The sequence below is a fragment of the Suricata suricatta genome, chromosome 4 (assembly GCF_006229205.1).
Source record: "Suricata suricatta isolate VVHF042 chromosome 4, meerkat_22Aug2017_6uvM2_HiC, whole genome shotgun sequence".
Classification (NCBI taxonomy): domain Eukaryota; kingdom Metazoa; phylum Chordata; class Mammalia; order Carnivora; family Herpestidae; genus Suricata; species Suricata suricatta.
The window spans coordinates 125388945-125404865 of NC_043703.1; the positions used below are offsets into that span (position 1 = coordinate 125388945).

General features: G+C 38.2%; 1 protein-coding gene and 1 non-coding gene across 2 annotated transcripts in view; one reads left to right on the forward strand and one right to left on the reverse strand.

Moving 5' to 3' along the window:
• Window positions 1-38: 38 nt before the first annotated feature.
• The window catches only part of DNAH6 (dynein axonemal heavy chain 6), a 213928-nt gene continuing 198045 nt past the window's right edge, over window positions 39-15921 (forward strand). The window contains exons 1-4 of the mRNA XM_029938527.1: window positions 39-121; window positions 2264-2496; window positions 11535-11707; window positions 15262-15525. Of these exons, the coding sequence (XP_029794387.1) occupies window positions 2272-2496; window positions 11535-11707; window positions 15262-15525 (662 nt within the window). The 5' untranslated portion in view covers window positions 39-121; window positions 2264-2271. The remainder of the gene's footprint in view (window positions 122-2263; window positions 2497-11534; window positions 11708-15261; window positions 15526-15921) is intronic.
• Window positions 7722-7825, reverse strand: LOC115290994. The gene has a single exon (XR_003908356.1). It is a non-coding gene; the product is annotated as a small nucleolar RNA U13 (small nucleolar RNA).

The window sequence follows — 15921 nt, forward strand, 5'->3', positions numbered from 1 at the left end:
GAGGCCGGGTGGCTGCTAAGCAACAGCAAACATTCCCGGGTACAGTCAACTTTCTGCTATTGGGTTTGCTGTCTCTGGAGACCCTCTGCGGAGGCGGCTGTGGCTGCTCTAGTCTAATTTGGTGAGTCCTGAGGAATCTAACTGTGAGGCTGGGCCCGGAAGCCTGAGACAGCTTGGCTTTCTGAGCACTTAAGGAAAGGCTGAGAGAGGCCGAGAAAGTGAGTGGAAAGGCATTTAGTCGCCATTTGCTACCTATCTGTTATTTTAGAGGAGTGGAAGGTGAGGAATAGAGATATCAGGAGACTTGTCTAAGATCTCACATGGAGTGGTCAAATCCAAACCTGCGCTACTCAATGTGGTAGCTACTAGCCACAGGTGCGAGTCGGAGCTAAGTTCTGCTCTAAATGTGAAGTACACACTGGATTTCGAAGACGTTGTAACAATGAAATAAGATATTGATAAGTTTTATATCGATTACATGTTGAAATGAGAATATTTTGGATATGTTAAAGCACATTATTAAAATTAATTTCACCTGTTCCTTTTTTGGGTGTTTCTTTAAATGTGGCTACTTGAAACATCTTAATTGCGTAGAAGATTTCGATTGAAACGTAGACCTGCTGACACCTGTTTCAAGACCTTATATGCTATTGATGGGGTTTGGGCGCTGATGGTAGGGTAGAGAGCTGATGGCCAGGAAAGAATTCTTAAAGTTGTTTTTAGTGCAAAAAAGGTGATTTTATTAAAGCCCAGGGACAGGCCCCATGGGCAGAAAGAGCTGCACTGGGGTTGTGAAGAGTGACTGGTTATATGTCTTCAGGTTGAGAGGGAGTTAGGGACAGCGTAAATCTGTAAGGAATCTTCGAAGCAAGGTTTCCAGGACCTTGAGGGGCTAGCTGTTGTTAGGGAAAGTGTCATTTATTATTGTTTAATAAAACCTCAGTCATGAGGTCCTTTAGATGTATATCAGGGACCATATGCTTGGAGTATAATTGGCAACATATACTTGGGGGTTAAGATAAAGGAGGTTTGCAAAGGAATTTTTATGTGTTTAAGGAGACTCACAGGTTCCTAGAGGGTCGGGATAATGTTAAGCCGAGAGTCCCTTTTGCCCCAGCAAAGTGTCATCATTGAGGCAGCTAAGCTCCTAGAGAATGGTTACCCTCCTTGTTTGAAGGACTTGTCGATGGGCTGTAGGCAGTAAGGGAATTTAATGTTTCATTTGCCTTACTTTCCCACATCACCATGGCAAGCACTTACACCCCCTTTCATCTTGATGAGGGTGGGATTAGGGATCCAGAAAATGAAGTCTAAGGTTTCTGGAGATTGGGCTATGGGTAAAATTGCCGTTTTCCTTGCAGTTTGCTGAGTTATCTGTAAACTGAAGGAGCCTCCTGTCCTGCATGACCGAGATCTCTATCAGTCAACCACTTGCTTTCTTTCCATTCCTTTTTTTCTCAGGCAGCCAAGAGTGTCCAAGGAATATCACATGGATTCCGCCTGGGGGAGCAGGTGCTATTAACCTGTACTTTGCCCTCAGCTTGTCTCCTCACTGTGGTACACTTTTGAAGGGAAGTATCGGCACCCATCTAGCGGGGTGGGCGTGAGTGGCCAAGAGGATGCAAGACCACTACCAAAGGCTCCTAGTTCTAGTGTTCTAGGACCTTGCTACTCAAAGTGTATGAATCAGAATGTGCATTTCAATGATTTAATCTTCCTCAGGAGGTTCTCATGCATATAAAAGCCCCAGGAGCACTGTTTTAGGATTTAGTCCACAGCTCTTCCCCTCCCTCTCCCTTTGGTTGTTATTTGATTTTGGTTTTTGAGTACTTAGGCTGTATTTCTCAGATTGCCTACATTAGAGTTACCTGCATTTTGAACAAGCTCCCCAGGAGATATTTTGCATATTCAAGCATGAAAAACATTGATCTCAATACTAACTGCATTTCTTTTCATCCTTCAAAATGTAGACCAATATGGTCCCCCCAAATCGGTGGCATCTGCAGCAGCAGCATTGCCCAGGAACCTGTTAGAAATGCAAATTTCTGGATCCCACCCCAGCTACAGGGCTTCTGGAAGGCCAGGCAGTTTCATTTCTCTGATTCAAGTTCTCAGTTTGGGAAGAATGGGTAACTTTGTGGGTTTTCTTTGGGGGTCAGCAAACTCAGCTCTCCCTGGTTCTTAGGTCACTTCCACTAGACCCACTTCCCCAGTTCTTTTGCTCTACTTTTCATTTTTCTTTTCCTGACCCTACTCTTTCCAGGAGTGAGAATGGCCTTCCACACCTCAGAGGAAGATGCCAAGCTGAAAAATACTGAAGAGGATGTGGAAAACCCTATCCTTGCAAGACTGAACAATATACAAGCAAAAGGAAGACTGAGTTTTATAGTGCCCACAGAAAATGAATTTGACACACAATTCCTGACATTTAGGCACAATACAAAAGCTCAAGAGAAAACAAGAAAACGACAGCAGCCTATAAAACTAGAGCCTCTGGTAAGTTTGAAACCAGCATATTAGACACTTTGGCTCAGAGGAAGTTGCAAAATTGCTATGGGGAGATGGAAGTCATTTCTAGACACTTAATTAACAAAGAAGGTATGAAGCCTAAAAGTTGAAACTTGTGTATCAAGTTATAAACCCCATAGACATTTATTTTTAAAAAAATATTGAGTTCTAGGCAACTGTTCAAGGTGAGGGGATACAGTGTTGAACCAAATTTTGTAGCAGATAAATCCTCTCTAGGATAATGTACGATAGGGATACTTAATTATGTAAGTTGTAAGGCTTTTTTGGATATTAGGATACCATTTAATACTGGTACCTTCAAGAAAGGCAATATACATAGTTATACATATAGTTATGTCATTTTATTACTTTTAAAGTAAATGTCTAGAATCCTGAAAATTTTTGTGCATGTCTGAAAATACTTAATTTTAAGAATTCATTTATGTCCTTGGGTAATTCTAAATCCATGTAGAGGAGCAATGAAAGTGCACAAAGTAAAAAGTGAAAGTTTTTACTCCTGCCCTCTGACATTAACTACTTACTGCTGTTAGTGGTTGCCCTTCAGGCTGTTTATATGTTTATTTAAATGTATGTGTGTGTGTGTGTGTGTGTGTGTGTAAACATATAGATCTTTAAAATAAGATGATACCGTACATACTGATCTTCAAAGTGCCTATTTTACTTAAACATACAGTAATTTCTCTCATCCATGCAAAATGAGTTATCTTTTCTAACAGCAGCACTGAATTTTTGTGGATGTGCCATAATATAGAAATCATTAACTGGTGGATTTAGTATGAAGCTTTTTACATTTATTTCTCTGTAACATATTTACCTTCACTTGACAAAAGTGTCATTAACCCTTAGTGATTAAAGTTGTTCTATTTGTCTTCAGGGCAGTTCATTCTTGCATATTAAATGCTTATTATGTACCTACTATGCAGCAAGCATTGGGCCACATGCTGGGAATATAGCAAGGAACAAAGCAGATAAGATGCCTGTTGACATTCTAGTAACCTTAAATAAATAGACTGAACAATTTCATGTAATGATAGGTGTTATTAAGAAAATAGTACAGGGAATGTGGTGGGAATATAGGGCGGGCTACTGTGGATTGTGTGGCTACAAAGGTCTCCTGAAGGGGATGCCATCTGAGCAAGTCAATAGCCTGGATCACCTGCCCAACACGTGAATGGACCAGCCATTGGATGACTCCAGTCCCCAGCCTTTGATGCTCTGGAAGAGCAGAGGCAGCCTGTCTCCACTGAGTTCTGCCTAAATTATACATTTTTGAGCAAAATAAATGGAGGTATTTCTTAAGTCACTAAGTTTGGAGTTGTTATGTACTAGTAGATGACTAGAGCAATATAACTAATACATGAATATGGTAATTCATACAGTTTTATTCATAAGTAATTTATTCATGAGGAATAAGGTGAAAACTACCTGAATTTCCATCATGCAGAGAGAAAGTAGCTTTGTATTCAAGTGACTGATTTCATGTGTACGGATGTCTATAGTTTTGTTTATATAGAGTTCATACTGTGGTTTGTTCTTTTTATGATTGCTATCCCTTCTCTCTACCCCCCCATTGCTTCCCTGTCTTTCTCCCTTCACCTTCATTTTCCTCTTCTCCTCCTTCACCCCTTCCACCTCCTTCCTCCTCTCTCTGCATTCCTCGCTCCTGCCCCCCTTCCTTGTTCTACTCTTCTTTCACATTTTTTCCTTACTTGTAATTCTCCAATCTCCAACCCCCTCATCTATATCTAAGGTTTTCGACAATCTGGTGTATATCCCTTCTTGCCTTTCTCCATGCTTAGGTTTATACAAATGGATAAACACACACAAAATACATATTTAGGCTTTTGGGTATTTGTTTTACTACATAAGTATCAATGTTGCTACATGTTGCTTCTTCTACCTAAATATGCATTGTAGGACTTCCTCTAAGTCAGATGGTATTTCTATAACACGTTCATTTTAATGGTTGCCTATCCCATTAAAGGATCCCATTGCGTGAATATTCCATAACTGATGAAACCATCCTCTTTTGGGACATTTATTTTATAGATATTTGCAGTGGTACAGCAAAATCATTTTATTATCCATCTGTACTGGTGCCTATATTCTCATGGGATGAAGTTCCATGATTGGTACTGTTGGGTTGAAGGGAAAAAATACATACTTTCGGTTCACACACATTTTACTTCAGGTTCTTCAAGCCAGTGCACACGTGCTGCCTAAATTAAATTTCACTTTCACCCTTTCAGAGGTCTTCCTGTTAATATCTTCCTGGCTTTTGCTGTCTGAATGGGGTGGCTGAAGCTGCACCTTCACACTGGCTGCTGCCAGTCATCTCTGTGGGGTTACCATTGAGGATCCTGTTCTTATCCGAATTGCAGGGTTCACTTTGTATTGGGCTTCATTTTCTCTCCACTGACCACCACTTTATACTCATTATGTTGACAGACAGCATTTCCCCACATTTTCTTCTTTATTTTTGTACTTTCACATTTAAAGCTTTCACTCATGTGAACTTTTAAATCTGGTGTGAGGAGGGGTGCCTGGGTGGCTCAGTTGGTTAAGTGTCTGACTTTGGCTCAGGTCATGATCTCACAGTTCGTGGGTTCAAGCCCTGCGTCGGGCTCTGTGCTGACAGCTAGCTCAGAGCCTGGAGCCTGCTTCAGATTCTGTGGCTCCCTCTCTCTCTGACCCTCCCCTCCTCATGCTGTCTCTCTCTGTCTCTCAAAAATAAATTAAAAACATTAAAAAAAAAAATCTGGTGTGAGGAAAGGGACTAACACCATTTTCTTCTAACTGTTTTGCTAGCACATTTTTTCCATCAAATTAAAACACCACCTTTATCATATATAAACTTCTCACTTTATCATGTATAAAATAACATATATAATAACATATAAAATAAATATAAAATTTACAGATCTCTACTGATCTAACCACATTGTTTTGATTACCATGAGTATGTTTTGATAAGTGGAAGGCAACTGGTTCCTCACTATTCTTATTTTTTGTATATTCTCTGTTTTAGATAGTTACCCTTCTATATGAACTTTAAATTCTATCCTCCTTAGATAAGTAATTCATTTAAAAATGTACAGAAGTTACACAGTTAAAGTCTGTTTTCTACCACTGTCCCTCATCCATTCAGCTTCCTGATCGAGAGACAACCAATGATAAGAGTGTGCTGTGTATGCTTTCAGAGATGTATTATGCTGTCTATACCTAAAGGTAGCATAATAAACTTCGATGCCCCTTGCTTTCTTCATTTAATACGTAACTTGGAGATCATTTCATATCTATTCAAAAGTTCTTTTATGTCCATTTGCTTTATAGCTCATAATATCATATCACAGATGAATGTGCCATTATGTAAGCCCCAAATTTATAGATTATGGTTTTTAAATAGTATTTTTATGACAACAGTGTTACAGTGAATAATCTTGCACATATGCCTTCTCTTACATGTGACATTCCATCTGTAGGCAGATTCCTAGAAATGGAATTGCCAACTCAAAACATATGCACGTTTGTAATTTTGGTTAGTAAATGTTACTTCAGTAATAGAAGAAAAATGCTATTTCAGGGTAGCTTTAATTTAAATTTCTTTCTTGAAAAAGGTTGAAGGTCTTTTCGTATATTTAGGAATTATTTTTCTCTGTGAAATATATGGGTCTTCATGTCTTATTTTCTAATTGGGGAGTTGGTGTTTTCTTTATTGATTTGCATGAGCTCTTCCTATATTAGGAAATAAGCCCCTCATCTGTGATAAGCCTTATAAAAATTTTCAAGTTCTGTTTATGTAACTTTTATGTAATTGAGCTATGTCTTCTGAGTTTTATATAATACTTAGGCCTTACCCTTAGCAAGATTGTAAAAATAAAATTATCTAGTGATGTCTTAGATACTTTTCTTTTAAAAATTACTTTAAGATTATTTTTATTGTTTCTTAAAATTTTTTTATGTTTATTTATTATTGACACAGAGAGAAACAGAGCATGAGTGGGGAAGGGGCAGAGAGAGGGAAACACAGAATCCGAAACAGGCTTCAGGCTTTGAGCTATCTGCACAGAGCCCGACGGGGCCGAACCCACAAACCATGAGATCATGACCTGGGTCAAAGTCCAGCACTTAACTGACTGAGCCACTCGGGTGCCCCTTTATTATGTTTATTTTACACTTAAATCTTTGATCTATTCACAGTTTTTCCCAGTGTAATGTATGAGAGGATCCAACTTTTTCCCTAATAACTATCCAGTTATTTCATTATTATTTATTGAATAATATTATTTTTCTAAAAGTATCACCTTTAGTATAGACTCAATACTTTGGGATCTGTTGATGGATTTTCTATTCTGATCCATTGATCTGTTTTCCTATTCATGTATTCAGAGTACACAGTTTTAATTGTAGTTTTATAGCATTTTATTTATTTTTACTGTTTATTTTTGAGAGAGAGAGAAAGAAAGAGCACAAGCAGGGAGGGGCAGAGAGAAAGGGAGACACAGAATCTGAAGCAGGCTCCAGGCTCTGAGCTGTCAGCTCAGACCCATGGATCACGAAATCATGTCCTGAGCTGAAGATGCTTAACTGACTGAGCCACCTAGGCGTCCTTTAGTTTTATTTTAATATCTGGTAGGGCTGGTCTTTCCTGGTCACTTGTTTTTCCCCCTAGAAATTTTATGGCTATTCTTTCTCATTATTTTTATGTATTATATTCAGAATCAGTTTGTCTAATATTCAATATATCCTGTCAGGATAAGATTAAATTTATAGATTAACTTAAAATGGAAATTTTTTAATAATTAATTTTCCAAATCAAAAACAAAATAGAATTTCATTTGTTTGCTTTTTCTTTCATGACTATCATGAGTGTTTTAAAGTTTTCTTCATTTGACTTTTACTAGTTTCTTATTAAGTTTACTAACAGGTTTTATTTCTGGATGCTAATTTTGTGGTAGTTTTTCTGTTTATTCTCTCAAGTGTTTCAGGTAAACAATAAAATCATCTGGTAATAATGACACTTTTGCCACCTTCTTTCTGATTTTTGTGTTTATACTGTGTCTTTGAGTTATTGCATTGGCTAATACCTAGAATAGGAGAAATGATAGTGGGGACAGAAAACATTTGTCTTTCTCCTAAGGTTAGTAGGAATGTTTCTTTTCTTTCTTTCTTTCTTTCTTTTTTTTTTTTTACATCAGACAGGGAATGTGCTGGCGTCGTAACAAGGTTTAAGGGTGGCACATGTCACAGAACGGTGTGAACACCCAATCATCACGCTTATGAACTACAAAAGGATCTAGTAGGAATGTTTCTAAGTGTTCCCCCTTTAAGCATGATACTAGCCCTTGAGGTTTTTTTCTTAATGTTTTATTTTTGAGAGAGACAGAGCATGAGTGGGAGAGGAGCAAAGAGAGAGGGAGACACAGAATCCGAAGCAGGCTCCAGGCTCTGAGCTGTCAGCACAGAGCCTGACTTGGGGCTCAACCTCACGAATGGTGAGATCATGACCTGAGCTGAAGTCAGATGCTTAACTGTCTGAGCCACCCAGCCTCCTCCAGCCATTGAGATTTTTAAGGAAGTATCTATCCTTTCTTGATTAATGTTTTTATCAAAAATAGATTTTCATCAAAAAATCGTAAGTGGAGAGCCTGCCTGTCTCAGTCAGAAGAACGTGTGACTCTTGATCTCAAGGTTGTAAGTTCAAGCCCCATTTGGGTATAGAGGTTACATGAACAAACTTTACAAAGTCATAAATAGATTTTTATCAAAATAGTTGAATTTCTTCAAATGCCTTTTTGACATATATGAAGATAAGCGTGGCATTTTCCTCATAATTAACATTTGGCATTTCCTTATACTTTTGCAGTTTTTGTTATAGTCCTACATGAGATTTTATAGTTTGTTATAATGTCCTTTTCTTGTTAAATTAACTATTTTTTCCTTTTTTTTGAATAATTTTTTATGTTTTTTATTATTTTTAAGAGACAGAGAGAGACAGTGCAAGCAGGGGAGGGGCAGAGAGCGAGAGAGACACAGTATCTGAAGCAGGCTCCAGGCTCTTAGCTGTCAGCACAGAGCCCGATGTGGGGCTCAAACCCCTGAACCATGAGATTATGACCTGAGCCGAAGCCGGACGCTTAGCCGACTGAGCCACCCAGGCACCCCTCAATTAATTCTTAAATATTTCAGTTTTAGGGTTTTTTTTTTTGTGATCCAGTTTCTGTTTTAGTATGGAAAACAGCAAATGGACTTTGTGTGTTTGCTTTGTAACAGAAACCTCACCAATATTGTTTTCAATCTTTATTGTTACTTTAGGCGTTAGGTTTTCATTTTTAATGTATATAATATCACTGATAGATAATTTTGCTTTTCCTTCCTAGTGTTTACACCAATTACTTTATTTTTTAGATTAGGGGTCACTGTGGCCTATGGGTCACACCCAGTCCTGTAACCTGTTTTGGTAAATAGTACCATATCCATTTATTTTCATATCATCTAAGGCTGCCTTGGTGCTTCAATAATAGAATAGTTGTGACAGAGACCATATAGCTCACAAAGCCTAAAATATTTACTGTCTGATCCTTTACAGAAAAGTTTACTGACCCCTGTTCTAGATGCTTCAATTTGAAAATTGAAAACTAAAGGTGATAGTGAAAATAGTGATCTTGTTCTTGATTTTCAGAATGGCTTTAGGTTTTTACTATTTAGGGTGATTGAGGTTTGCTTCTGATTTTGCTAAATAGTTAAGTTTTCCTCTGTTTCCATTTTATTATTATGAAAATTTCAAATATACAAGATGCTGCAAAGAGGAGTATAATAAACAAGTATGTGTATTCCAAAATAATAATGTTGAACTTTGCTTAGTTTGGTTCAATATCTATTTTTATTTTTTATTTTGTTTTTTAAATCATTTATTTATTTTGTGAGAGACAGAGACAGAGCATGTGGGGAGCAGGGGTGGGGGATGGGGAGAGAGAGACAGAGACAGAGAGACAGACAGAGAGAATCCCAACAGGTTCCATACTACCAGCAAAACTGTGAGATCATGACCTGAGCCAAAACCAAGGAGTTGGATGCTTAACTGACTGAGCCACCCAGGTGCCGCTGATTCAATATCTAATTTTAAAGGCATGTTAAAATACATTTCAAATACCTTTTATATCCCATTTTTGTCTCAGTGCCCTCTCTCTTTTCTCAGAGATAATCACTATTAGGGTTTATATGAATCAATCTAACTTTTTTTTTTTGTATTTTTTGCCACTTTATTTGAAAAATTCAATTTCTTCCAACATTTTACTATATAAAGTTTCAAATATACCGATAAGTTGAAAGAATAGTAAAATGAATACTTATATACCATCCACCTAGATTCAAAAATTGTCGGTGTTTTGCCATATTTGCTTTCTTTCTGTGTATGCTTGTTACTTTACTATTTAAAAGTAAAGTGTAAGAGACTTCTTCAAGCTGAAATTAAAGGGCACTAGTTAATAATAGGAAAACATGACAGTATAAAACTCACTGGTAAAGGTGAATATATAGTAAAATTCAGAATAATCTAATGTAAAGGTGGTGGATTAATCTCTTATTTATAAAGCAAGTTGAAGGTTAAAAGACATGAGTAGTAAAAATAACTATAACTTCAATACTTTGTTATGAATACATAAGATAAAAAGATATATAAACTGTGATATTAAATGTTGATGAGGGTTCCCTTTTTTCCACATTCTCACCAACATTTGTTAATTATCTTTTTAATCATGGCCATTCTGACAAGTGTGAGGTGATATCTCATTGTGGTTTTGATTTGCATTTCTCTAATGATTAGTGATGTTGATCATCTTTTCATGTACTTTATGGGCATCTGTATATCTTCTTTGGGAAAAAATGTGTATACAGATCCTCTTCCCATTTTTTAGTTGGGTTGCTTTGGTTTTGCTGTTGAGTTGTATGAGTTCTTTATATATTTTGGGACTTAACTCCCTATCATATTTGCATATATTTTCTCCCACTTGGTAGATTTCCTTTTTATTTTGTTGATGATTTCATTGGCTATGCAGAAGGTTTTCTCCCCCTTCTTACCTTGTGTTTCTGGTCTGCGTTGGTTTTCCACACTGATATAGTGGAGATCCTCCTGCCCCCATGTCTGTAGTCTTTTCCTTTCTAGGGTGAGTGGCTCAAGAGGGATTTTTAACCAAAACCAACTATAATTTACACATACCTGAAAACTTAACAGTGTTTCCTATGCTTACTCTCAAGCTTTTCTTTCTCACTCCTGTTGTAAGAGATTAGCTATCATGCTAAAATCATAATGTTTACAGGAGCACCTGGGGTGCTCAGTGGGTTGAGCATCTGGTGGGTTTTGGCTCAGGTCGTAATCTCACAATTTTGTGGGTTTGAGCCTCATAGCGGTTCTGTGCTGGCAGCAAGGAGCCTGCTTGGTATTCTCTCTCTCTCTCTCCCTCTCTCTATGCCCCTCTTCTGCTCACACTTTCTCTGTCTCTCTCATAATAAATAAATAAATAAATAAAATCATAATGCTTAAAAACTTAAAGCTGTTATGGTGAGTTCCTTGCTTTAGTGTATCATATTGAATGCTAGGTTCTTTTATTTATTTTTTGCCACAATTTCTTTTAGATCTCCAACCAATTATGGCTATGGGAATTGATTAATGACTTTTGGATACAGTGCAAGAATGGTGGGATTTGTAACGCACAATTATTGAGTATGGATCTCATGCCTCTGAGCCCTTTCTGTCATAACCTTACCCCTAGAAGTATTCATTGTTAACTAAAGGACAGAATTAGTAGAAACCAAATAGAAAGTCCTAGTCTTGTGATAGACCATGGTCAGACTGTGGTGTTAGCTATCATGATGATGTGACTTCCATAGAAAATTACTCCAGGGAGACCAATTTCCAACAGGAACAGAGTCCAAAGTTCATGTTATAAGAATAAGACAAGTTCTCATTAACATTAAAAAGAATAACATCTCTTTATTCCCCAAAGCCAGTGCTAAAAGTCTACCAAGATCGTAAGAAGCCAGAATACATATATGAACAGAACCGACTTCAGTTAATCTCTTCTGGAATCATAAAACCTCGAAGCACTGAAGAAAGAAATTTGGCCAAATTATCTGTTCAGTTTCTTGGGCCTCAAGATACTGTGGGGAAGAAAAAACAGGTATACTATTAAAGTACTTAATTAATCCTTTCAATTTAATTTTATTTTTCCTATAGCATTGCTAACATGCTTCTGACTCATAAGAACAGTTGCAGAGTTTTTCTCTATCAGGTTGCACAGTGGATTTTGTTAATACAGTACTTCAGTTCTTACTCAAGGAAGGGGGTGATGGTCATGGAGGGGGCCACTTGTGGGGAGAAGCACTGGGTGTTACATGGAAACCAATTTGAAAATAAACTATTAAAAAAAAATTTGGACAGCAGAGGAAAATCATAAAGGAAAACTTCCAGTATCCATACAGTGTCCCCTGATCTTCTCTTACATATTAAAAGAAGACATAATAGTGTTTTGAATTGTATTTTACCTTTTACAAAATTTTCATCATTAGTACCCAAAATGATAATCTTTTGAGGACCTTGGTGAAGGGCAATAAAACAGAAGCTGCACCAGCTAGAAAGCTAACTTTTGTAATTGGTGAGTCGTAGAGCAGAAAGGTGGCTTGCAAGGAATCAGTGAATAGTAGCTCTAGTGAGAAATCACCAGAGCATGGTTTTCTAGAAATACTGGAGACAAAGGAATGGAAGTGGGAGAAAATGTGGACATGCGCACAGTAAAAATGCCAATAGACCCAAAAATTATCTGAGCTTTTAATTATGAGGATCCTTTGAGACTTGTTGGACATTTCCGTGCCAGTTATGTTTCAGGCTTTGGGCTAGAGTGCTAAGAAGGAGGAGATGAAGCCAGGCTTCATCCTTGAAGATTTCAGGATCTTTTGGTGGCTACACGGACAAGTGAACACTCCAGCTCAGGGGGGTGTGATACGAGCTCTGGTTGGTCATTTGAGGTACAGAATCCTGGAGAACTGAACAGAAGGGAAAGCTTGTACCTGGTGGTGAGCGGGATGGTCAGTGGAGGAAGAGCCATAGGGAATGGTACTAATGAGCTTGGAATAATGAATGGAAAGTTAATAAGGAAGATAAGGTGGCCGAGAGGTGGGCTTGAGAAGCCAGCTGGAAGAGGCTCACTGTGGGTGCAGGTGAGATCACCCTGAGAGAATATCACATGATCAGTTACATGAAATTATAAGACCTCAGTTAATTTGGTTTCTGTGAAGTAGCAAGGGAGAACAGGCTACCTTAAGTAGAGCCAAGAAAGCACTGATTGCCCATAAATTAGCTTATTTGATATAAAGTGGGCATCATGATCTTGAATTTTAAAGAAGAGGAACAAAATTGTGCACATCTGGGATGAAAGTAGGAGGCTAAAAGGGGATGTTAAATTGTGTGTAATGCTTGGTTGTAGCTGCAACTAAGTAAAGAATTCAGTAAGAGCCAGGGGTTGAAGGGAAATATGGAAGAAAGGGGATAGGAGAAGGTACTTATTCTGAGAAAAGGGTCATTTTTGGGGGGTATTGATTTCTCAGAATGAGTTTAGAGTGGAAATGTACCAGTAAGGATTCCCTGAGAGATGAAAGAAGGCAGTTGGAGGCTTTGCTTCTGGTAAGTAAGGAAGATTGCCTTATGAAGTAGGACTGAGCATCCATCATCGAGAACACTACAGGTATTCTATACTTCATGAATAAATGCTTCTTTTGTTCCCTTTCCCACAAAATCTGAACTTATGTGGCTGCTTTAATTGAATCACATCTTCACATTGAGTTACATAATTGGAAATAAGTATGCAGCTGAAAATATATAGGCCTATTGTTGAAGAAATCTTGCACATAGAAGTCAATAAAACTTCTTGAAGGATATAATAAAGAAAATACTTGCATTTTCTGTTAAAATATTAAAACTCTACTCATAAAAATACTAAAGTTGACTATAGCCCTTGTTGAAACATTGGGACAAAACAATGTGCATGTTTTCTTGTTTTGGCCTTTATTTGAGAGAGAGAAAACAAGAGCGAGCGAGCAAGAGAGCACATGCATGTAGGAGGGACAGAGGGAAAGGGAGAGAGAGAATCCCAGGCTCCTCACTCAGTGCAGAGCCAACCATGGGGCTCAATGCCTCGACCCCGGGATCATGACCTGACTGGAGCTGAAATCAAGGGTCAAAGCCCAAGGACTGAGCCACTGAGGCACCCTGGACTATTCTTTTACATAAGAAAACAGTGTCATTGCTGCTGTCTCTGGCCAATAAGTCAAAGAAGTACATTTTATCTTTTGAGTTCAAAGATGTAGTTTCTTTCAGCTCTACACTTTCCAGGATTTTCATCTCAAACTCCTATTCAAAAGGGTATATTTAATCAAGAGATAGTAAATGACACCTGTGAATGCAAACGTTCTAGAGACATTGTTCCATAGAGCTTGTGGTAATCAATCTCTCAGAGAAATGGCAGCCTCTGTTAGTTATGCTAACAGGCAATAAAGATATCATTTATGTATTTGCATCAGTTATTCAACGAAGCAGGTCTGCGATGGGGATTCTTTTGTCTTAGTGCCAGTTGCCCCTTCACTGTCAGAGAGACAAGGTGATGACAGTTGGGGTTAGCGTCACATTTTCGGAAACACGGTTATCACCCTCCTCCACAGGAGGAGAGGGTGTGTGTGATACTGCCCCAAGGTTTGTTGAGGAGGAACAAGGGAGAGTGAGCAGCTCTGAGAGCACAGACCACGGAGCTGCGGAATTAGAGCAAAGCTCAAGTGTGTGAACATGGTGGAGCCTTGGCCTCGATGCTGCAGTGGTGGTCCACAGGATCCACGGGTTAGAAATGCAGGATCCCAGGCTCCACCCCAGACTGACAGAAGCCGCAATTTAACAGAACACCTAGATGGTTCACACGCACATTTAAATGTGAGAAGCACTGGTCTACAGAACAGGCAGTTATGGATCTGTGATATGTATACTTCTTCAAGGATGTCACTACACAGTGATCCCCAGCACTCAGTGTAACCACCCCTTACATTCACTCAAAAGTAATCTATTATGAGCTATGATGACAGCTAAGAATTCACTCACTGAAAAGCATTAAGGTTGTCAGAACTAGGTGAGGAGGTTGAGGGGAGAGGCCACAGTCAAGGAAGATGCAGGCAACACGAGCAGGAGAAGTGGTGGACTCCCAAGAACACCAGAGAACTAGTGGCCGTTTGATGTAATAACCATTGACTTAAAGAGAAGAAGGCGGCAGTGGGAGCTGATGTTGGGGGTTTGGGAAAGGGATGGACACTTGGATAAGGAGTACCAGGAAGGAATATATCACTCCTTACAAGTTTGAAGTTTTTCAGTTCAGAAATACTTGGGGCTCCGATGTGGCTCAGCCAGAGTGCCACACTGGGCTGGACACTGAACATGGAGCCTGCTGAGGATTCTCTCTCTCTCCTCCCTCCCTCAGCCCCTTCCCTCTACTCTTGTGTGTGTATATGTATGCAAGTGCGTGTTCTCTTTCTCAAATTTAAAAAAAAAAAACTTTTTTTTAATACTTGCCTTTGAGCCCTGGACATCTCAGGAAGTAAGGTTTAGTGCTTGAGGTTAATATTTTGTTATGTTTTTTTAGTCATGGTTTTTGGTTGTGTTTTGCAAAAACTCATAATTTTAAAAATTGGCTTTGTTTTGATCCATCAGCCCTCTGCTGAGATGTTCTCTCCCTCTCCTCCTAAATTGTCACGTACCAGTGTTGGAAGAAGAGGTCTGTATGTGACCAGTTCCTCGGCGTACCCTAAGTACTTTTTCCATGACCGGGAAGAAGTCGTTAAAGCCAACATTTGTAATCCTTTGCAAATCATTAAAATAATACGTGACAATGAACATCTTGGATTTCTTTATATGATCCCTGCAGTGCCAAGGTCTTCCATTGAATATGACATGTATAATCTCAAGTGAGTTCTCTTTTATGCAACATATTCAACAGTAAAAGCTTCAAGTAAGACTGCAAACGTTATCCATAAATGATTGGGTATTAATGGTAAATGTAAAATATAATTTTGGTTATCATCCAATGACAAATGAATCTTAATTACAATAATTTTATTTTTTCCCTTTAGCTTTCCTTTATTTGTAGACATTATTTTACAGAGTAGCGCACTATTGTGCATCTTCTATGTTTGTATTATGTAATGCCATATATTTTTAATCAGTATTACAAAGATAACTTTGATATTTTGTGATTACTGAGAAAAGAAGATGGCAATGTGTAAAAAGTAGGTACATGATTTGTGTTACATATTATTTCAACTTAGTAGAGTGGGAATAAGGATTTTTTTAAAATAAAAGGA